This window comes from Mesocricetus auratus, unplaced genomic scaffold (genome assembly GCF_017639785.1).
Source record: "Mesocricetus auratus isolate SY011 unplaced genomic scaffold, BCM_Maur_2.0 Super-Scaffold_100007, whole genome shotgun sequence".
NCBI lineage: Eukaryota > Metazoa > Chordata > Mammalia > Rodentia > Cricetidae > Mesocricetus > Mesocricetus auratus.
In genome coordinates, this window is record NW_024429191.1 from 85,494,364 (window position 1) to 85,518,692 (window position 24,329).

Below are 24,329 nucleotides of genomic sequence, written 5' to 3' on the forward strand. Positions count from 1 at the left end.
AAGAGTCCTTCAAATACCACATGTCACACAGTATTTGAAATGTCTCATAAATGAGGGTTCCTTATCTTCCAATGCCAGTGGATTTTAAAATCATCATAGGACTTATTTTTAAAACTGGACTCTTAAAGTCAGTAAAGTCAGGTGTGGCAGGCCAACAAGAATTTTGTTGTCTCTAAAATAGCTGCTCTGGGAATGGACTTGATCACTCCTGAAAAGCTGAGGGGTAAGCCTTTTGGATTGCAAAGCCTAAAATCAAGCCTAAAATCATAGAAATTGGAATGAATAACATTAGAAACAGAAAAGCACATGGCCTATTACTTCTTCAACCTTACCCCAAAGTATGATCTGACTATAGACAACACATCCAGACACTTGAAATTCAGGGATAAATAGCTACTAACTTTGAGAACTGGAGTTTATCCTGCTCTTTCTTAGTAAGATAAACACACCTAGAAAATTCCCATTCTGTTCTTCCAAGAACTCAAGAGCCCAAAGCCACCTCATCCTGTATCTTCTTTGAACCCTAGCGCAGATGAGCTCAGTGGAGAGCTGACTGAAACTTTAAATGTCAACAAGAAAAATAATTACGTCCAAGACAAATCTGTGCCTAGGAGGGTATATAGTTCAGTGACTAAGCATGCACTTAGCATGTGCAAGCTGTGGGTTTAATCCCCAATGAAACACACACACACACACACACACACACACACCACCACCACCACCACCACCACCAACAACAACAACAACATCATCAGCAGCAGTGACAAAAATGTTTAAGAAAGTGTAATAGAGTAAAGCTTCTCGAATATATGACTCACATGAAAATACTGGTGACCAACCCCTCTAGGGAACCTGGATCTTTGTGTCACTAGCAAGTTCCCAGGGGATCCTGAGGCTGTAGGCCCACTACCCTAGGAACACCAAAGGGACTGGGAGGTGTGTGTGTGGGGCGATTAGCATACACCCAACACCAGACATTGCAAGTCTTTTATTCCCCTATTAGGTTCTCGGTATAAAAGTCTTTTATTTCCGTATTATGTTCTCAGTATAAGGGAAGAATGCACAAAAGTAAGGAAGACTGAGGCCAAGGACAATCTCAGGGCAGTGAGGGCCAGTGCATCTTCCAGTGCTGAGTGTCCATCTCATACCTTGATGAGCCAAACCACAATGCCACACAGTGTCTTGCTTTTGTCTGACTGGGTTATCTTGCCACGTGCAAACTTGCTGATTAACCATTTTAACGTCAGAGCTCTGAGCACACCCAATCGTGACTATACACAGACCATTTTCATCTCAGGAGCTAATTTCACCTCCATAAGATTGGACATTTTTAACAGGAATCCCCTTTATTTAAGGCCTTGTTCCTTTCCCATGGACAGAATTCACTTACTTGTAAAAGAATTAACATGTGCCCATTGGTTGTTCTTTTCATGGAGCCCATGGCTGACAACCTGATGTTTGTGCGTGTTTCATACACAGATGCCAAAAATGACGTGCCCTCAAAAACTCAGTGTTCTAAGCTTTGTACAAAATGCATCATACACAACTGTATGTGGATGACAGCAACCTGTGGTTAATCTCCATATTACGGAGTCCCTTATGCTGTATAACAAAGCAACTCCAAGATCTGTTTCCATGACAACAGCAGCATCACACAGGAAAGAGAATGAAGAGAGTACAAAAAGCCTCTTTAGAAATTGCTACCAAAAGGCACACCCAGCTTAGGAGGCTAAAAACAAATCTCTGGGAACCACATTTAGGGTTAAAAACCTTTTCTTCTTAAATATATTCTCTAATGTGTAACTATTTTTAAATTTCTAATCGGAACTGATTCACAACACTATAAATACCACCCATCTGCCAAATTTCAAGAGGTCTAAAATTAGGTTATCAGGTTCATCAATTTCCCTGAGAAAACTCTCTTAAAAAAAAGAAATAAAGAAACCAACTCTTCAGCAGTAATAGTACACTATTGACAGTTCAAATACTATGTATAAATAAATGACATTGATTTAGAAGCTAAAAACTATCATGGAAGCCCAAAAATCTTTTCTTAAAGAAAATTTAAGATGGGCAATGTGAAACAGGAGTTTGATAGAAGGCTCTTCAGATTGTTGACACACCCACCCTCTGAGAGCCACACTTATTCAAAGCAAACCTTACACCATCTACAGCATCATGCAAGCAAGAGCAATGCTCACACTCTTCCTCTCCTACTGTGCTCTGATCAGCCTTCTGCCTTTCCCTTCTGGATGAGATAGAAATAAATGGCAACACCAAATGACCTGGGGACCCTTCTTTTTGCCTCAGTTTTTGTTTTTTTTTTTCTACTAAGATTTTTTAAATTGACCATCGAGAAAAGAAAGGGGGGAGGGAGGGGGAAAGGGAGGGAGGATCCTCTTTCTAAAAATTATTTGGAACATCAGCTAGTGGGAACCATTTATTCTCTGCTGCTGTGAGGTAGGGCTATTTCACCTACATGTGTACCCAGTTATTTTTAAAGCTCGTCTTGTTCTTCTCTGGTTATTCTGTTTCAATAAAAAAAAAGAGGGAACTTGGAAGACTATTGTGATCACATCCATTCTCAGTATCCCCGCTGTTTAATAGCCCATCGTCAACATGGACAGTGAAGGGTCTTTCACTCATAAGCTGAAATGTGTGAAGTGCTTCACAGACTGGCTCTGTATTTTCTACCTCCTCATGGGTATGGAAGTTGGGTGTCACAATTTGACTGACACTTGCACAAAGAACTGTGTGTTACTCTTTGTTCTCAAAAGCCGTCATGATGCTAAGAGGTCATGCATGACTGGCTATAGCCAGCCATAGTGCTAAGAGACCACATATGATTGGCTCAGGAAAAGCCTGTTAGAATGGTGCTGGTGTTAAGAAAGTTAAATCAGAAATTCTGTCAATGCCAAGGTTAACTCAAGAGGAATCTCACCAGGGTCTATGAGTTTCTTTGCTGACGTGGTGAGTATTGAGAGCCTCCTACCAGCCAGATTCCCTGCAAGCACTGGGGATGAGATGAAAGGATGGTGCTGCTCTCAAGAGGCCACCATACACGAATAGAAATGGAGAAACAATGACAGCACTGTGGTCTGGAAGCCTCAAAAGACTACGCATGGAGAGGGAGAGGAGAGACAACTGAATGTAGGTGGGGAGGCGATGGGGGATGAAGTCCCCATTGAGAGGTGGGAGTGTGCTCAGGAGAATCTCCTTCAAGGACAGACGCCAAACCTGATCCTTGAAGGAAGACTAAGAATTGGGTGGGTATAAAGGGACTCTGAAGAAGAAATCTGGCACCCTTCCTGGTTCCTATCGAATGGCATAACTCAGGACTGATACATCTTGTCCCGTTTCTTGGAGCTCCTGATTCTGAATTTCTCCTACTCCTAGAAACATCTGTCTTGGGGACCATGCTAAGCCCTGAGTCAGGGCCACATTCTGGGACTCCAAAGGCAAACCCACCACTCCACCCGGAAGACATCACCATGAAGACAAGGCAGTTCTCACTAACTCTTACAGCCTTCCCATCTCCTCATGCTGTACATTCCTAGCTTGTTTCCTGGGTCCTTTCTACAACGGCCTCCCCATCCCCCACAGCTGCTTTGCTCCTACCAGTTTCTCAACATCTAGAAACACCCCTCAGATGCTGCCCTGGGTGCTCATCACACCTTGTGTGAAGTCTGGTGGCCCTAGTGGGAATCACCCCCTTAGCTTCGAGATGCTCTGTTGCTTCTGAATATTGTCAACTTGCTTTCTGAACAGTGGATGCATACATGCACCTGCTCTGCTCCAACTGACTGTTACACCTACTCTTAGGAGTAACTATGCAATAAAACACTCTGGCTTAATGCCCACACTTATTAAAACGAAAACAAATCACTCCTCCAAAACCAATCAACTTAGAAGTGCAGGCAGAAACAGCCAACAAAATTTTGAGGAAAAGCACTTGTTAAGACAAACTCATGGTGCTGGAGAGATGGCTTAGCGGTTAGCAGTGTTAGCCACTCTTCTAGAGAATCCAGTTTTGATTCCCAGCACCTACAAGGTGGCTCACAATCGATCAACTTAGCATGTGACAGTCTAGACATCTGCACCAAACAGCTTCCTCCCACACTGTTGAGCAAAGAAGATCTCTCAGATGGGTGGGAATATGACATGCAGATGACATATGAAAAAAATGGTAGCAATTTGTCACATTCTCAAAGAATTACATGGATAATATTAGAGCGAGGCACAAATGGTTCAGTGAGAATTTCAGAACCTTTCAAAATCATATTGTACTAACAAGATTAAATGTAAAAATATCCCTAAATCAAATCATTCTAAAGATCGCATTATTAGTGGTTTTGATTCCTAAATTCCTTTCTTGTCTTTGCTCCCTGCACATAACACCTGCTGTCATCCTAACCCTAGTGGTCACTTTACATGGAGTTTAGGGACCTAGCAGCATATGAGTATGTCACTGTGCCTTTCAGGCCATTGTTTATATTGTTACATATCTCTATTACACTGCTAAGCCACAATTGACTTAACAACTAACCCTCTGCTGCTCCGCAGTAGTATTAGTTGGAGAAACCAAAGTCTCCTGAGGGAAATCTATAAAATAAGACACTGCTTGCTGGCCACAATCAACAATGCTAAGATCCTATTAGACATAAATTATTCTCAAGATTTTAAATTCAATACTTACCTCTTGTGACCAGAATGACTGGCATTTACAATCTGATGATTAATTAGATACTTTGGCTAATTAACATTGGGAAGATACATTGTACTTTAAAATAGTTTTAACATTATGAACAAAAGACTTTTTTATTTCAAAAATAGTGCCCACTCACATGGCAAGTCCCTCCCTGGTTTTGTTGTCATGGCCAGTTTATTACTACTATATGATTGACATTACAGTCAGAAAAAAGTAAAAATAAAAAAATCTCTATGAGTCCTGAGACATTTCCTTTTATTGTTAGGAGGAAGCAAACAAAACATTGTAATATTTTTTCATCTCCCTTGTAAAAAGAATATGTATGCATTCATCTAGTCAGAAAATATGTGGCAAGCGCCTACTGTGTGCCAGCATCATGTTCCATGTGTGTTCATGATAAGGGAAAGACAGAGAAAAGTCAATTAACAAGTGCCAAGGTTCGGATGGTGATGGAGGCTGTGAAATACATAAAGGGATACAGCACCACCAGTGACCAGTGAAGAGTGTTCCAAAGGCAGTCTCCAGGGACATCCATCTAAACGGGGAACTGGAGGATGAAAATGTACATTGGGAAGATCTGAGCATGGCCAGCGAGTGGGCAAGAGTCGGGGCACCACAGCCACGGCCTTGACTCCATGGTAGGAGCCATGCTGTACTCTACTAGTTGGGGAATAGAAGGATACAGAAGCGATTGATTTACCTCACAGCTACAGAGTCCCACTCTGGCTGCCCTGGAGAGGAGGATCAGGAATGGAGACCAAACTGAGAGCAAGCAAGGAGACCCTATAGTAACTGGAGATTTCTCCAGAGGCTTTTTGCTGTACCACCCACTATGTGGCTAGTGGATACACAGACGTTTACTGCATGGAGAGTGCAATCAGAAGAGCACAACTCAAACTGACAGCCATGTGTGGATTTAAAAAGACGTTTCACCTCCATACATAGCTCATTTCAGAATTTCCAACACACCTGCCATTTTTCCTCCCCAACTTCTGGCTCTGTACATCAAGATAGTCTGACTTACCGGATTTTAGTTGGAGGAAATGGTTAAAATGAATTACCTTAATCTTGGCGCATCATTCAAACACAGCAAATGCTAAGAGAGCAGGCCTGCCTTTCTAATGTTAGGGACTGCCGTGCCCACTCCTCGTCTTTTTCAAGCATCCCTGGTCTTTTGTGTGTGTGTGTGTGTGTGTGTGTGTGTGTGTGTGTGTGTGTTTGATTAATTTTAGTAACTGGAGAATGACTTGTTTAAGAACAAATGAGTCATGGTACAGTTTAATATCTAGAAACCTAAAATCACCCTCCTCCACAGAAAATACCATTTCCAAGTATGAAACTCTCATGTTTTAAACATTTAGATTCCATGTTAACTCGAGGAAGCTTCTTGCTTCACAGCAGAGATGAGGGGGGGGAGACAAGCCAGGACCTAGAAACTGCAGAGAGGGAGCCCACTGCCTTCTGAAAGGGGTTTGTCTTAGACGTGTTTTATGATGTGAAAAAACACCCCACCAAGTAAAATAGCTATAGCAAGTGTTTTAAGATGTATATCAGATGAATTTCTCTTGAGCAAAAAAGCAGCAATGGCACAGATTGTAGATCCAAGCAGTCAGGTATGTGCAGGTACGCAGGATGGAAGGCATGATGGACGGGAAGGGGACCAAACTCTATCCTTCCTAACCTCCTGAACCCTGAATCCTTGTAAACAGCTGTGTAACCAGTCCTAGCTGCAAGGAGTATCAATCAAGAATCTCCTGAGGGACTGGCCCAGTAGTGCTGCATTGTTTGTGTGCATGAAGAGGCCTTGAGTTTCTTCCCAGCATCCTTGCATTCCATGCAGTTAACAAAACAAGAATTGTCTTCAATAGCTTGTTTTGCAAATTTGACACTGAAAAAAAATGGAAAGTGTACCGACTTGAAAATTTCTAGTCGCTCAGTTCAACGGGGACTTTGCATTCATTGCCTTATGAGGGCTTAAAATTTAAGCTCTCAGAAGTCCCTAACAAGAAAAGAAAACCAAAATCCTGTTTCTTCAGGAAGACAAAATTCAAAACAACAAGAAGAGAAGGTGATTCACTTCCTAAAGACCATGCCTTACTAGAAGGGAGGCCAAAACTTGTTCTGAGAGACTCCATCCCCTCCCCCCCAAAAAAACATTTCGCACATTCTCTCTGGAAATCCAGGCAATTATTTTCAATTTACTTTTGGTACCAGAAACCTCAATCCTCTATCTCTTTTATTTACTTATTTGGATTTTAAAGTTTAAGTAATATTCTAATCTATTTAGTATGTCTTTTTGGTTCACATTTTGTCTTAGTTGCTGGCAGCAATCTCTTGTGAATTTTATAAATAGCAGACACAGTTCACCTTCATTCGCACCCTCTTGTACGTTAGTTTCTTTTGAGTAGGTAGCTAGGTCTAGTTTTTACGAATAACTCATTTGATAGTCCAGGCAGGTTTGATGCACATTAGACTTGTGTCTTAAAAATCTCAATTGCACATTAGACTTGTGTCTTAAAAATCTCAATGAAATATATAGGGGCCTTGTGTACTTTTCATCTTTATATCTGAATCAGCTTTTATATACACACATATATATATATTCATTATAGGAACAAAGTATCTGACAGTTTAATGGTATGGTACTTACAAGTATTTAATATCAACTATATCAACTTTATATCTAGTGTTATATACAGTAACTTTTTTTTTTTTTGGTTTTACGAGACAGGGTTTCTCTGTATTGTTTTGGAGGCTGTCGGTCCAGCCCGGCCTCGAACTCACAGAGATCTGCCTGCCTCTGCCTCCCGAGTGCTGGGATTAAAGGCGTGCACTACCACCGCCCGGCTACAGTAACTTTTTTATATTCTTTAAAATTTTATCTTTATTTTTGAGAATTTCATACACAGGGAGGAAATAGTCAAATTCCATTGTATTCATATGTGAAATTCTTACACTTTCAACAAACAATGGTGATCTAGGTTCAGGGGACATAGGGATGAATACGATTTGGGGTAAGGAAAGCATGGTCTCCAGACAAACTAAGTCTTCCGTGATAAATGGTTAAACAATTGGCCCCTATGATTCACCCTTCCCAAGATGCACAGCCTTGTGCATCCCTCTTTATAACGGTCCTTTTTCTTTGTCACTTTTACTGGCCATTGGGTGCCGGGATAGTTTGGTCACACATTATTCTGAGTGTTTCTATGAGGGTGTTTGGGGATTAGAGCAATAGTTAGGTTGAGGAAAGTAGATTGTTATGTGATTAGCTTTAATTGTCAACCTCACACCTCCTAGGAAGGGAGTTTCAAGGAGGAATTACTCAGACTAGGCTGGCTTGTGGGTGTGTCTGGGTGTGGTCAGGGTATTTTGATTATGTTAATTGGGGTTAGAAGACCCACCCAATGTGGGCTGCACCATTCCTTGTCCAGGTAGAGAAAGCAAGCTGTGCTCTAACAAGCAGGCATCTATTCATTAACTGCAAATACACTGTAACTAGTGACTTCAAGTTCTTGCTAAATTGAATGTCCTACAATAACAGATGGTAGCCTGCAATTGTGGGCCATGTAAATAATTTAATCTTAAGCCAGCCCCTTTTCCCTTAAGTTGTGTTTGTCAGGGCATTTGATGGCAGCAACAGGAAGTAAAACTAAGAAACTCTAAAACTGGGGGAGCCCAACCTTTATGTCCCTGAATAGATCGAAAGACTGACTGTCCCCTGAGTAAGCTTAGACGTGTCTTCCTGCCTGAAGGCTTTCACGGTAGGCTTTTATCTTCCTTCAGGTCCCTGGCTCCCAAGCTCACCACCCCATCATTAGCTCTCCTGGGTCTCACACTAGAGCAGGGTAGGCAATTTGAAGTCCTGAATCTCTACTGTGGCCAATCTCCTTTCAAATCTTGGGACCACACCCCTGAGCCTCCATGTCTAATCCTTTCAGAAAACCTCTTTACACCCATCTGCTTCTCTGGAGAGCTCTGACTTGTACCCTGTACAAGGAAGGGCTCAAGCTTTAGGGCTATGTCAAATCAGGAAACACATTCCTTCCTATCCTCTGAGGCCTGGACTCTTGCAAAACTGTGTCCACTACATAAGCCACCTGTGTTACCCTCCTGACGCCTCTAAGAGGAAAAGAACAGACTAAGCCATTGCGGTAACACTGTGCTGCTCCATATCAACGCTTGGCTGGGCTAACATATTTTGTTTCCTTTTTGAATTCTTTTCATTCTCAGTTGTTCTTTTTGAGGGAATGGGGGTAGGAGAGAACGTGCCATGGCCCTTGTGTGGAGGTCAGAGGGCAATTTTCAGGATTTGGTCCTCTCTTTTTTATGTGTGGGTTACTGAGATCAAACTCAAATCATTAAACGTGGTGGCAACTGTGTTTACCTGTGGAGCCATCTATCTGGCCATCAGACCTCTTTTTTTATTTTTTAATAACTAGCATCCCACTGGGTGGAATTAAGCAAGATGATGTGGAGGAGAACCGGCTCAGAGACCAGGGGACCAACTCTTAGGACACTAAGGTGATAGCGAAGGGAGTGGAGAGGAGAGACAGCTAGACAGGTACAAAAGGGACGCAGGGCACCGGAACAACACTGAGGTATCTGCCTCTGGAGACACTGATGCAGGGATAACGTAACAGGGCAGCTCTGGGGTGAAGAGTGGAGGGGACTCAAGAATGAGGTCAATATGGACAGCAATGTCCATGTTGACACGGCACCCTGGACTTAGGTGCCTCAAACACCTTCCACATCAACCATATCAAGGAACTCTTCAGTAATACGATCAGGACTGTCAGGGCTGGTGACTAAGTTTGTAAAGACCATGACGTTCTTATAGCTGGTTTTTCCTCATTGTTATGTCAGTCTTTAAACAAATACGTTTAGGAACTTATCAGATTATGAAAATAAATATACTGAGTGAGTAACATAATTACAACGATGCCCCTCCCACTCCCCATCTCTTGCTAGTCTAGCCTCCTTGTAGAGTTTACTCACCACTTCCGGTAGCACATAATATAGATGGCAGTAGAGGGCATGCTTCCCACTGGCTGTGTCTCTCTGAGCCACTACTGAAAGTTGAAACAACTCTTGCAAGTGAGTTCATTTGACTATTTGGGGTCTTTGACCCCATTGTAATAAGAGAGTGCCACAGCGAAGACACTCATAAGTCCCCAGCAAAGGCTCTCCCTTTCCCAGATCCCAGGTTATGTACTCCTCTGTCCACACAGTCTTCCTGGCCCTACTGATGGAAAATGCACTCAGCAGGGAAAGCACAGCCAAGATGAGGAAGGTACCAGCTAATTGAATGGGGCCATGAGTTAAGTTTATTAAATAGGTGACTCAATAGAATCCAGGAATAAGCTTCTGGCATGAGCCAAAAACTCTGGGCTAGTGTTCAGCTTAGGGTGAAGCCACATGAAACATCTTCCAAGAAGCTCAGTGCCCTGAAAAACCCTCCTCTCTACCCTTTGAAGAACCCAGAGCAAGCTGCTGCAGGTTCTGACCTGTCCCCAGAGCCCTGCATGCCAGCTGGGCACATTGCTGGGCTCCTTTATGAGAGAGTTTCCTGTCATTTCCAATTTCTCTTGCCATTTTAAGGTATCCCACAGCCACATTGACCCCAGACTCAGCCCCCCAAGCATTGAATGAATGACTGAAAACTGTTTTCCTGGTTGCCTGAGATGTGCGATCTGATAGCACCCGAAGACAGAGGACAGGTTTGGAAGCGGAAAGATCTAGCTCAAAGCTGAGAGCTCCTTGTACCACTACTAGACTGGAGTGGGGGCTTCATCACTCCTGAGCCTTGGTTTTCATATTCTTACAGTGGGAAAACTGACGGAAGCCGCTTGCAGCTGTGTGCTATCCACCGAGGGACTAACAATGCACGCCCATGCATAGGCATGACTTCACTAGGAATACACTGTCTGAAGACAAAGGCTGTGTTCCTATAGCACCTGCCCCTCGTACATGTTCAAGAAATATGTGATGCTTATGTAACATGAGCAAAGCAAAAAAAAAAAAAAAAAAAAAAAAAAGCATGAACTACCTGAGGCGTTACCCGTCAGGGGATGCGATGAACATGCCAGCATTCATGCAGTGTGTCACCCAGCCCTGGGTCTCCAGTGGCTGCCTCATCCAACACTGCCTCGAAAGACATAGCTCAGGCCTGGGCAGCCTCACTGCTTGTATATCACAAACTCCATGGAAGGAAGCCACCATACCAACTCTGGGATCAGAGCTGTCCGAAGCTGCTGCTAAGAAGGCCTGCTTTCTTCTTTGTGTTTTTAAACTAAACCGCATTTATTAAGAAAGTGGTTTTCCAAGGCTACTGTGAAAACTGGGGAAGCCCACAGGGTTTGTCACAACCATGGCTTAACATGTCACCATATTTACTCCACGCACTGTGGTTGGGCGTGAATCTCACCTGTAGCTGAAAACACTCCGGAAATCCGAGGCCCGACAAGTAAATGGAGGACTAATCAGGACATCAGAACCTCACCAAGTGGTTCTCCTTGGTTTAGCAAATGCTCCCCAAGTGCCCACTCCACTCAGTGCCAGGCCCTGGGCAGAACACTTAAATTTTGAAAAGAAAAGACACAGACTCTCCTACAAGGAATTAATGTGTAAACATAACCACTAATGAATTTCACTGCTTTATTTATTATTTATTTGGGAAGGTCTCACTCTATTAGTTAAGCTGGTACTTGCTATGAGGACCAGGGTGACCTTGAACTTGGACAGTCCTCCTGACTCTCTGTCCAAGTTCCTAGGAGGGCAGTGACTTAAAACCTCTGGGTTAAGTGAGAAAGCCCCAGGGTAGCTCCCTAGGAAACATGGCATCAGGTAACCGGTTAAAAATTAAATGATGTATTTGTAGTTACACCACACACTTCTAGTTTGTCAACTATAGACCCAGGGACAGATACTCCATTTGTTTCTCTTCTCACTGAGTCAGGGAGACAGATGCCTCCCAGTGGCCCTGCAGAGGCCACTCGTTAGGCCTAGGATGAGGGTGGGCATCTTTGAGGCCATTTTTAATTTGCAACTAAATTAGTGTGGCTACAGCAGAGGCCCGTCCCCGTGCAGGACGTAAACTTCTGTTACTGTGAGTCTGGCTCATCAGAGAGTCCGCCCACTGAAGAGCAGAATTAGCACTGGGGCTCTGCTGTTGCCTTTGTTTCCCTGAAATAACTTCCTTTTCACGTTTCCTAGGGCATCCTGGAGAGTGGGAAAGGGCACCTGTGGGCGGGCACAGAGGGGGCTCCCTCAGAGGCTCATTCAGGGACACTCTGCTGGGGCATGCTGAACATCATGGGTCTCGCTTGTGCTCGCTGTAGGTCCTCTTCGGATGCATGGCACGTGAATTCTGGTGCTGCAGCTCTTTTCCCATTAGGTAAGAGTTGTGTCCCAGTATGAGGGACATGAAAATATGGTCTACTTATTTTTTGAAAGAAACATTAGAAAAGGAAAAAAAAAACCAGCATGTCTGCACATGTCGCCATCTACATGAATCCTCTTTTGTCCCAATAAATGCACGTTGCTCCCCACCCCAACTCAACAACAGCCTGTGTTTCTTCCCCCGTGTGGCCGCTATCCTTCAAAGTCTTACAGCCCCACTGCCGTACCGTCTGTCTTCTCCTTGCGGTTGGGGGTGCTCCCACTTTCTGAGAGCAGGGGCCCTCCGCCTTTGTATGCTTTCACACCACCACAGCCCCAGTCATGGCGTTTCAGGCCAAAACCAGCTTTAAAGATCACCAAACTTCACCTCCGTATTTGTAAGTAAAAAGCCAAGGTCCAGGAAGGGTTCCAACAGCATGGGCAGGCAGGACTGAGCCCTGGGGGACTTCACACAACATTGCTGCGTCTGGGCCTTATATACATCTCACTTTTCTTTGCCAGCCCAGGAATGACTTTTAAAAAATTCTGGAGTGAAACAGGCTTTGCTCAAAAAAACCCATCTTATTTATATCTGTATTAATATATATTTACTGATGGTCACAGTAAAGCGAAGGCAACACCAACACCTAGACACTGCCACAGAGTCGAGCTCCTGCTGGGATCCCGCTTCTGCCCTGCCACAGTTTGCATACCGGCTTCCATCTCTGCTTCCAAGTGTTGACAGACATTGCTCCCAGCATCTTTGAGTGGGACACACTCCCTAACTTCACAGACATGGAGGTCTCTCATTCCGGACAAATCACAGTTAGCGTCTTCCTTGGGTGCCCTTCCAGACACACTGGCAAGCATGAACAGACTTCTGAGTGACCACCCAGGATATCAGTGGGGTTCAAATACAAAGAGTACAAGATAGAACGTGAACAGTCTCCCCAAACAGAATATGCCGCTGGCAACAGTGCACAAGGCCCATCCACACAGCACAGCTAAGCTCAAAAAATGCCAGCCAAGAATATTCCCTCTGGACACTGGGGGAGCTTTCAATAGACACCATCCACCACTACGTGATCAGATACACCTACACCCAATGTACAAATGGACAATTCAGAGTACAGACGTGGTAAATAGGGTTCTTCTGGTATTTTTACTCTTTATGAATGGCATAGAAGAGTGTAGTTTTTTCTCACCCAGCTCCACAGATTTGAAGACTTAGTTGGGGAAGGGCTGTACATGTTTGTAGAGAGCAGTACTGTTGAAAACTGTGACTGTTGGGACCCTTTGAAAGGGCTTCACAGCTTTGCTATCACTTAAGACATGGAGAAAATAGAGACCAGAAAATGATTAGAAGTGTTTATATTAATATATACACATAAAAACATTAATATCTCTTGTACAAATACACATATATACACGTGTGCATACATACATACATATGTGCTGTGGGATAACCGTTCCGTATGCTGTGAATATGTTTTATTCCCACTGGTTAATAAAGAAACTGCTTTGGCCAATAGCCAGGCAGAATAATGCTAGGTGGGAACTAGCAAACTGAAAATACAGGAAAGAAGAAGGGTGGAGTCTGGGAGATGCCAGCTGGCCGACGGCGCAGCAAGAGGTACGAGACCACAGGTAAAGCCACAAGCTACATGGCAGTGTATAGACTAATAGAAATGGGTTAATCTAAAGGTAGGAGCTAGTTAGTAATATGCCTGAGCAATAGGTCCAACAGTTTGTAATTGCTATTACATCTCTGTGTGATTATTTAGAAGGCACTGTGGGGTGGGGACAGACAGAGAAACCTCTCATTACACATTGGTGCATGCACACTGGCAGGCTGGAATGCACCACTTCCCCTCCGGCTGGGTGGGCTTTGCGAAGAGCCGTAATTGAAGATTCATAGAGATATTCTAAGAATAGAAAGGTACTGCAGACAGGGACAGAGAGCCGGTTAGTTACGCCGGAAGATATAATTTTAAGAAGTTAGAGGAAGAAGTGTAGAGATCAGTGGGCCACAGGGCCCATCATAACCCTTCCTACCCACTGGACCTCCTCATGTTCAGAACAAGGGACAGAAATCCTGTCAGAGAATGGGCTTCAAGGCGCAGAAGGCAGAATAGCTCTCCTGGCTTCTCCACTGAGCAAAGTCACATTGACTGTCCCTGACACCCAAAGCAAAATGAGGTCATATTCCCTCTACTGCCACTCTGTCCCCAACCACCTCTGAGGTTGGTGGGGGGAGACAAAAAGCTCTTTCTATGCAAGGACCACTTTTTAAAAACGTGTTAGGTTGCTGTCCCATAAAATCTTAGGTGCAGGGGCGGTAGGCAGAACCCTAGTTGCATTCTGAAGCTGCATGTGGCCTTCCCAGCACAGACTGGAAACAGCACTGCCAGTTCTCTGGGCAGTTTACCCCAACATCAACACTCTCCAGCTCGTGACTCCTTGCTCTGAAAAGTCCACAGCCCCAGAGACTGGACAAGAGTTCTTTACAAGCCTTATGTGCTCTGTTTTCCTTTACTTGGGGTGAGCTGCTCTTAGACTCTAGGGAATGCTTGCCTCTTTTCTCCCTCTACCCTTTGAGCCGGTGCCTGGCAATGGAACATCCCTCCTCCAGAGCAGGGAAGAGGTTGAGAAATTGGCCTAAGAATTTCAAGGGCCCTTCCATTGAACCCTGAAGCCCTTTCTTCCTCTGAGAACCCCAAAACTAATGCAGACTTTCAACCATGGTGGCTCCTTGAGCCCCAAGGAGCATCTCTGTTCTGAGAACCCGGAATACTCTTCCACAGCTGCAGCCCTGTGGGGACTGCTGACTTACTCTTCAGTGCTTTTCTGTTCCTTCTTTCTTGAAGATGGCAGGGCAGGTCCAACATTTGTGGATTTCACAAGTTTTATGATTTCTCTGACTCCCTTGGAGTTGAGCTCATCAGAGGCATTAGCAATCAACATACAGACTGCTTACCGTAACCCTTCCCCATGCAACGAACAAAGTCTGCATTCAAAATTTAAAAAATTTCCAAGGGGAAAATGCTTGGAGCAGCTTTTGCTCATGCATTCGATTTGATCCCCCCCCATCCTTCCATTCTCGCCATTGGCATTTCCCTTTGGCACTGTTGTAAGCATTTGATCAGAATTGCCAATACATGCTACCAACCTACTCCACTGACGGTACACCCACCCAACCGCTGGCCTCTCTCTCCTTTCCTTCAGGGCTTTCCCTCTGAAAGAGCCAATCACAAGCCTGCCAGATGCCCCAACGAACAGCATACAATGCCACCCAGTAATTTATGCCTTTCTCTAGTATGCCTACTATAAAACAAGATTAACCTAGATCAATCTTTAACACTGTTTCAGCCCTGTAATTCTGTCAATTTGGAACTTATTCAGAGAAGCATATGGGCTGGGGAGATGGCTTAGGGGGCAAAGTGTTGGCTACACAAGAGTGTGGACCCGAGTTTGGGTCCCCAGAACCCATGTGAAAGTTGGCATGCACCTGTAATGCCAGTGCTGAGGTGGGCTTTCTGGAGCTCACTGCCAGCAGGTCTAGCCAAACTAGCCAACTATCCAGGGCAGTTGTACATGCCTCCTCCCCTGCCCCCACTAACCCACTATCCTGCCCACTTTCTGCTCCCCAGGGAGGGTGAGGCCTTCCATGGGGGATCTTCAAAGTCTGTCATATCATTTGGAGCAGGGCCTAGGTCCTCACCCCCGTGTGTCTAGGCTGAGAGATCATCCTTCTATGTGGAATGGGCTCTCAAAGTCCATTCATACACTAGGGATAAATACTGATCCACTGCCAGAGGTCCCATAGATTGCCCAGGCCTCCTGACACTCACGTTCAGGGGGTCTGGGTCAGTCCTATGCTGGTTTCTCAGCTATCAGTCTGGGGTCCATGAGCTCCCTGTTGTTCAGGTCAGCTGCTTCAGTGGGTTTCTCCAGACTGGCCTTGACCCCTGTGCACATTACTCTCTGCAACTGGATTCCAGGAGTTTGGCTCAGTGTTTAGCTGTGGGTCCTCTGCTCCCATCAATCACTGGATGAAGGCTCTAGGATGGCATGTAAGATAGTCATCAATCTCATTATTGGGGAAGGGCATTTAAGGTAGCCTCTCCACTACTACTTAGATTGTTAGTTGCGGTCATCCTTGTAGATCTCTGAACATTTCCCTAGTGCCAGATTTCTCTTTAAACCTATAATGGCTCCCTCTATTATGGTATCTCCTGTCTTGTTCTCCTCTATTCTTCCCGTGACTCAATCTTCCTGACCCCTCATGTCCTCCTCTTCTCCTCTTCTCTTTCTCCTAACTCCCTCTCCGCTCCCCCATGCTCCCAATTAGTTCAGGAGATCTTGTCCCTTTCCCCTTCTCCAGGGGACCATGTATGTCTCTCTTAGGGTCCTCCTTGTTTCCTAGCTTCTCTGGCAGTATGGATTGTAGGCTGGCAATCATGTGTTCTATGCCTAAAATCCATATATGAGTGAGTACATACCATGTTTGTCTTTTTGTGACTGGTTACCTCACTCAGGATGGTTTCTCCTAGTTCCATCTATTTGCCTGCAAATTTCAAGATTCCATTGTTTTATTTTTCTGCTGAGTACTACTCCATTGTGTAAATGTACCACATTTTCTCTATCCACTCTTCAGTTGAGGGGCATCTGGGTTGCTTCCAAGTTCTGACTATCACAAATAATGCTGCTATGAACATAGTTGAACAGATGTCCTTGTTGTATGAATGTGCATCTTTTGGGTATATGCCTAAGAGTGGAATTGCTGGATCTTGTGGTAGGCTGACTCCCATTTTCCTGAGGAACCGCCATACTGATTTCCAAAGTGACTGTACTTGGCACTCCCACCAGCAGTGGAGGAGTGTTTCCCTTTATCCACATCCTTTCTAGCATAAACTGTTTGGAGTTTTTGATTTTAGCCATTCTGACAGGTGCAAGATGGTATCTCAGAGTTGTTTTGAATTGCATTTCCTTGATGGCTAAGTATATTGAGTACTTTCTTAAGTGTCTTTCAATCATTTTAGATTCCTCTATTGAGAATTCTCTATTTAGTTCTGTACACTACTTTTTAATTGGATTATTTGGTGTTTTGGTGACAAGCTTCTTGAGTTCTTTGTATATTTTGGAAATCAGCCCTCTGTCAGATGTGGGGTTTGTGAATATCCTTTCCCATTCTGTGGGCCGCCATTTTGTCTTGCTGACTGTGTCCTTTGCCTTACAGAAGCTCCTTAGTTTCAGGAGGTCCCATTTATTAATTATTGATTTCGGTGTCTGTGCTATTGGTGGGTCTAACTTCTTTTAATCTCACTCACATCCTCTTTCTAGGCCACAGGATAAATTCCTCAGGCTCAATAAAACCATGAAATCTATATCTTCAGGGGACACCCACTTCTGACCTTCACACTTGGTCCACACATGACTGTCTTCTCAGGGCCAGATTTCCCAAGCTCAACACACCTAAACTGAAAGCCATGATCTGTTCTCATTGTACTCTCTTAAGTGCATGTTGTCCCTCCAGTATCTCCATGGCCCGTCAGTACCTCCATCCATCCAAGCCCTTGGTTCAGAAACATGAGGCTCATTCTCAGTATCTCCATCTCCCTGACCTTATAAAGACTAAGGACCACTTATTTGGTTCCCAAATAATTCTTGAATGTGTTCCCTCCTCCTATCTCCACTGCTTCTAACTCCAGTCTCGGTGCTCTAGAGAGAGGAGCTTCTCCAAATCCTTTGATTCTTCTTCATATGCTCCAGTGGGACACTGACCCATTCCTAACAGGAGGCCAGAGTAACCTTCACCAGATACTTTGTACTGTTACGTCACTCACTTAAAACTTGCCCTGGTCTCCTATTACTTTTGAGATTCTATTTTAAATCCTTAAGGAGACATCTGCTGCTTATCCTTCTCCGGCTCTCACAGATTAAGCGCTTTCCTACATCTTGGACTCCCTACCTGCCTTTTCCCCTTATCTGAAACAATTCCTTCTACAGACCTGCAGACCCAAACACACACACATACACACACACACACACACAACACACACACATATACACACACACACACACACACACACCACTCCCTTTTGCCTTTTTCCTGTCCACTGCTGAAGCTCGGTTTAAATTCCATTTCATCAAGGAATTCTTCCATGAACACCTAGATTAGTTAAGGATACTACTTATTCAGTATACAGGTGCCCCATTTTAATTAGTGACTTTTTCATGGCCATGTTTGTGGGAAGTGGGTTAAATCTTGAGTGAAATGGGTACTGTTGACATGAGTATGGCCATGTCAAGGACCTTAATGCCTCAGGCATGTGGAAAGGGTAACACTTTCTCTGCGTGAGACCCAGAAGCATGGCAAAGCCTTTCTCGGATTGGAGTACAAAGGCCAGCAACCATAGCTTCCTCCTCCAGGATGACTGCAACCTGGAATTGTTTCCCTATAGAGATCTCCCACGGAGACCTGCTTATACTCCTCCTCCTTGTATATAATAAATGTGTTAGTTTTTTGGCTACACAGTAGGTGCCATCCATCAAGGTGAGCACAGTCCACCTACTACCAGCTTTTCTGTATGTGTATCTGTAGTTCTTCATTCCCAAGTTGCCCCAATCAGGTTTCCATTACCAAACCAGGCAGATGAGGCATCCCTAGAACAATGCCCACAAAGGCTGGAGTAGACAGATACGTATTAACTATTGTTCAAGACATGCTATGGCTCAATATAGATTTTTAATAATTGATACATAGCTGAAAATGTAGGAAGAGAGAGATGTTAAGAACTATCCATGCTCTTGCAACCTGCCTGTACCTTCTTATTCTTGATGGGCCATAGCAGGGATAGTAGAGAAATGAGGAAGGACCAAATGAGAGGAAGAAGATGGAAGGATGAGCAAGAAAACAAAAGGATCAGCACATATTGCCTTGAGATAACTTCGAAACACGAACAACAGGACGTTAGCTTTTCAGGAAAGTTAGTGAGAAAACGCAGGCGCAGGAAGACAAACACCACATGCTCTCTCTCATATGTGGGTCTTAGCTTCCAGTTTTTATATATGTGTGTTGATGTGGGAGTGGATGTGTATTGAGGCCAGGAAGCTAGAAAGGAGCCACAAAAGGGGGGGGGGAAGAGGTCTGAGGCTTGGGGCGGGCAGTAGAGCACAAGTGTCTAGAAAGTGAAGAGGAGGTGGAATCTCAGGGGCACAAAGTTTTAAGGAGTGATGGGTAGACAGAGGAGGTGGAGTTGGGTAGTGGAGGACCACCCCCAGAAGATAGATTATTAAGTGAGAGTCCTAATGCCAGGGTGGGCTACCTTCCTATAAGGGCTTTATCAGTGGGACCCCTGAGGCACCCCCCAAACAATACAGGCTCCTGTCACTGCTCTTAGTTGCCTGTCAGAATGACATGCTAAGACCTGTCACTGAAGATGCTGTGGCTTTGATTGGAACTGAGCTGGAAGCATTCTTCCTGCTGGCTACTGCTGATAATGCTGAAAGGTGTCAGTGGGAGTGAAAAGCCATCAAAGCTCTTACCGTCTGTGGACCTAGTATTTTACCATACTGACTTTCTGGGAAAGATGTGCCCATTGGTGCAATAGTGGCATAGCTTCCATAGGGGTAACTAAGCACTTTATGATTTTTCTGACTGGGTTTGAGTGCATTCCTTGCCCCAGATGGAATTGAAGCCTGGCATTATAAACCTGGTCAAAAGTGTGAGGCTGCCAAGGTCATAGACCATAGTGAGGAACCATCACAGTTGTTCTATTGAATGACACATTGTATCCATCAAGTTGAATGTGAAATATTTATAGATTAGTGCTGCCCAAAGCTTTGGTCAGAAAAGTTTCAGAGAAGCAGTGGGCAGTGATTACTGCAATGCTGTCTCTACCAACACCTTAATCAAATCACTAAAGGTAAGTTCCTTTATTACGTGGGTTACACAAAGGGAAATCAGAATCCCTCAGAGCCCAATGTGAAAATATCACCTTCTGAGAAACTTCCTGATTCACTGAGAAAGCCACTTTGAAATCAGTTTCCTGGTGGCAGTAGGTGCCATAGGTTGGAACCATGTGAAACCCATAACTTAAGGATAAGTAACTAATCTAGCCTGAGTAGACTAGATCAGACTAGAGATGCTGCCCTTCCTTTTCAGTGAAAACATTATTTTTCATGTGACACCAAGTTTCTTTCCACCTAATGTATCTCAGACACCAGTACTTCATTTTATCCTGGTTCTCAGTGTCCTCTGCTGGTCTTGTATTTTGGTAAAAAGAGATGAAACTGATGTGCTCAATAGAAATAGGGAGAATCTGGACATAAATAAGTGAAATAAAATTACTGGGCATCTCAGTGATTGAGGCCATTGAAACAGCTGCCCACAATATTCCTTCAATGGAAACATTTATGATGCATGATGAAAATGTAGCATTGATCTCACTATGCAAACAAGGGACAGTCTGCTAAAATGCTCAAGACAAATTGATGACTGTCTTAACAATGCACAAACTTTTAAAGATTAACTGACAGGTGCTCAATGCCCTTTTTACAATGTATCCACTCAGTTGTTACTATTAATTCTGTAGATTGACCCACGTGGTCACCCATGGTGGAAAAGTACAAGCTAATGATTTTCCTCTAAGGATCTCTCTGAGAAATAGTGCAGAAGGATGATGGACATGTTCATTACTACAAGACAAAGTGAGAAAACAGAGATGTCTTTTTAATAATAGCATTTTCCAGAACAAGGCTTGTATAGGCTACACAAAATAAACAACATCAGACATGCACATTAGCATCAAAGGACAGTTTTCTGATTACTCACATCAGTGTCGGGTCCCTTGTCTGCACCCGGACAGGAGAATGTAACAAACTCATGGCACCTCTTGTGGACCACGAAACAGCAAACTGAGGAGAGAAAAGAAAATGAAATTAGAAGGGTCTAGATTTCACAAACCAAATGGTGAGGAGTCATTTGAGCTTCAGCATAGACAGAATCTCACAGCAACACAAAGGCATTTCATCCAAAAATCAACAACATCTTGTTTCAATTAAGTTTGTAGATAATACCACAGAATGCTATGGTTAACTAATCTGTAACCCCTCAACCCTAAAGTTGAAGGATAGGAGATCCTAAGCTTGTTAGACACTGTCTCAATATAAAACCTAGGATTATCATTTGAACATATTCTGCACTGTCCTATACCTCTACATACATATAGAGACACAAGCACACGCGTGCATGTGGGTACACACCCACACTCATACATGTATACATATACATATGAATAGAAACATTATATTCTGTAGGTTAAATAAAAATAACTACAAAAGGAATTAACTGATGCTAAATAATGCAGAAGTATCCTAAGTAAGACTTAGAAGATCCAGGTTTATTTTCATTACCGTGTCATTTCACAAACCATTTGTGTCTCTAATTCTAAAGGATTCAACACTCTCTTTTAGCCTCTGTGGGTGCTACACACATGTGGGACAGAAACATACATGCAGGCAAAATACTGATATACATAAAATAAAAGTATTTTTTAAAAAAGATATTAACTCAATCTATAGAAAACACCTCAATCTATAGAAAAGCAATTGGAATGCATTCTAACACTTTCTTACAATTGTTTATGGCAGACACTGTCCCCAAGGTAGAAGAACCTTTGCAAATATAGCAAAAATTGTAAGAGGCATTTCTAATCCCAGTAACAGTTTCATAACTAACCCTGAAGATGAATCAATAAAATGATCTAATTGTTAGAAATGAATAAGTAATCCCTACGAGGCCTTTGTGGATGGTGTAATATAGACGATACAGAAGTGATCTGTTTATTCTTTTCTTCAGAGCTTGGAGTGGCACTCACCAAGTACCCTCTACTGTCATACTGTGTCAAACAGCAAAAATAAACTAACAATACTAAAAATGCTAAATAATAAAACACTGCCTAAAGTATTGGGAAAGTCACAAGGTTTTACTACATTTTATAGTTTTCATGTATGCTCCATCCAAAACACGCACTGATAAAATCTGGCTGCAATTCTAGTGGTACATAGAGAACGGAACCCAGGAAAGTGACTGGGAAATGAACATTTGTCCCTTGTAGGTAGTGACTTATAGCTTTATGAAAGGATAAGTTTAGGGCTAGTTGAAATGGCTCAGAAGGTACAGGAGCTTGCCTAACCCTGATGACCTCAGTTAGGACACCCATATGGGAAGAACTGAAATGACCACAGCAGGTTGTCCTTTACTTCCAGATGCATGCTGTGGTGGGAACATGCATGCCTACACACATGCGTACATACACAGCACAAAAGGAAACACAGTAAGAAGGGCAAGGTCATGCCCCTTTGTCTCTTGGACTTTTTACCCTCCCACATGTGGATCTCTGTTTTCCTTCCTGCTAGAGGAAGTAGCTAAAAGGTGTGTGCCAGCCCAGCACTGTGACCTTGGGCTTTCACTATGCAGAAGTGTGAGAAAGTCAAGTGTTATTTATAAACTATCCAGTGTGTGGTGTTTTGTTACAGCAGCAGAAAGGAACTAATATGCAGTGCAAGGAAGGTTAGAATGTTCCGATTGGTGGCTCATGCACTATTTTCTTCTTGCACAATGACAACACTGCCTCCTGCATCTGTGTTAGTAGTTGAAGGAGATGGAAGAGGATGAAGAAAGACTGTAGGCTTGCTGAGAGCTGAAATTCCAGGAGGACACAAACACGCACCGAGCCAAGTACTAAGAATCCCTAGAGAGTCAGGAGTGGCCAGAAACAAATTCAGAATCCTTTTGCTGGGTCCTGGAAACCACAGGAAGATCTCAAATAAAGAGAAACGTCTTTGAAAGCTATGCTTCAGAGGGGCGGGCACAGAAGAATAAAATGTAACAGATTGTGGACCAAAGCCTAGGGTCTCTTAGGTCTGAAAGCAACTGCCCGTCATTATTTAGACAGCTAAGATGTTGAAGCAGAGGAACTGGACCTTCAGACTGACCACAGAATGCCATCTGCCAGTGAGTGCCCTGCTGTGTGTGAGTGGGCATCTTGCCCCATCCTTCATGTGTACTGTCATAGTGAAGCTTCATATGGACACTATTTAATAAGCTTCAATATCCATGGTTTTAGATGGAAAACATTGTTCGGGGACCTAGACAACTTTAAGCACACAAAGAGTATTCATCAATGAGAGGAATGGAGGCAGGGAAACCCCTCAGGGGAATAGATGGAAAGACCAATGGATGAAGATCGTGCCTCAGGTCACCCACCTCCAATGCAGTGGAGCCAGGACCACACCAAGTATGCTTGACTCCACACCCTGCTTTACTTTGACAGTGTCAAATCCACCGAGGCATCAAGGGCAGTGGGACAAAAGGACAGACACAGTCCTTGCTGCCCCCTGTAGCAGCCTGGAGGGTTGTTTCAGGGACCTAAACTCAGGAGAAGCCAGGATTCTTGACTTTGGCACAGAAAGGAACTTTAGATGAAGCAGTGTGAAACCAGGTTGGTGTTTCTTGAGATTTTTACTTGGATTTAACCTTAGGGGTTAATGAAGAGGGTTTGATGGGAAGGATGGGACACCTGTGCATGGTGCAGGCCTCTCCACAGAAAGTACATACATGTCTTTATAACAACCTTATATATGACTTTGGCGGCTTCTGAAGTCACATCTCAGATTGTTGCTAAGGAACACTTTCTTTTGAGCACTAGACAGTATTACATCAGAAGCAGTAAAACCCAAGGTCACAAAGTTGCAGAGGTGTCAGGGGTTGCAGAAATGGTTTCTTATTTTAAAGAAAAGTGTCTAGTCTTGTTTGTGAGATTCTCCAAATATTTCAGGTTTACATCTGAGAAAAGAGTAAGGTCATATATGCTTAGGCCTTAAGCAAGTTTCACTGCTCTTTTAATGTTGTTATTTAAAATATCTTAATATAAAAGAAATGCTGTATCTATGTAGGCAAGATCCATGGCATTTTTTTAAAAATTGTGCTGGGTTTCTTGACTCTTGGCTGGCATGAGACTTCAACAAGACTCTTAGCATAAGAGCCTTTTCCCCTTTCCATTTCCCCTTCATCTTCTCTGCCCTTCTATTTTGCCTCAGTGGGATTTTGGAAACAAAAAGGATATTAGAGCCAGTGACATCATGGTTTATACAGGTCATGGGTACAAAGGATACATGACAAAAATATGTTTATGCATATTCACATACATCTACAGAAACACAGAGAGTGGAGATATAG

General features: G+C 43.6%; 1 protein-coding gene across 2 annotated transcripts in view; it reads right to left on the reverse strand.

Moving 5' to 3' along the window:
- Prkca (protein kinase C alpha) overlaps positions 1-24,329 on the reverse strand; it is a 380,485-nt gene that overhangs the window by 205,671 nt on the left and 150,485 nt on the right. For both annotated transcript variants that reach the window (XM_005069988.4, XM_040749986.1), the window contains exon 3: positions 20,922-21,004. In XM_005069988.4, the coding sequence (XP_005070045.1) occupies positions 20,922-21,004 (83 nt within the window). The remainder of the gene's footprint in view (positions 1-20,921; positions 21,005-24,329) is intronic.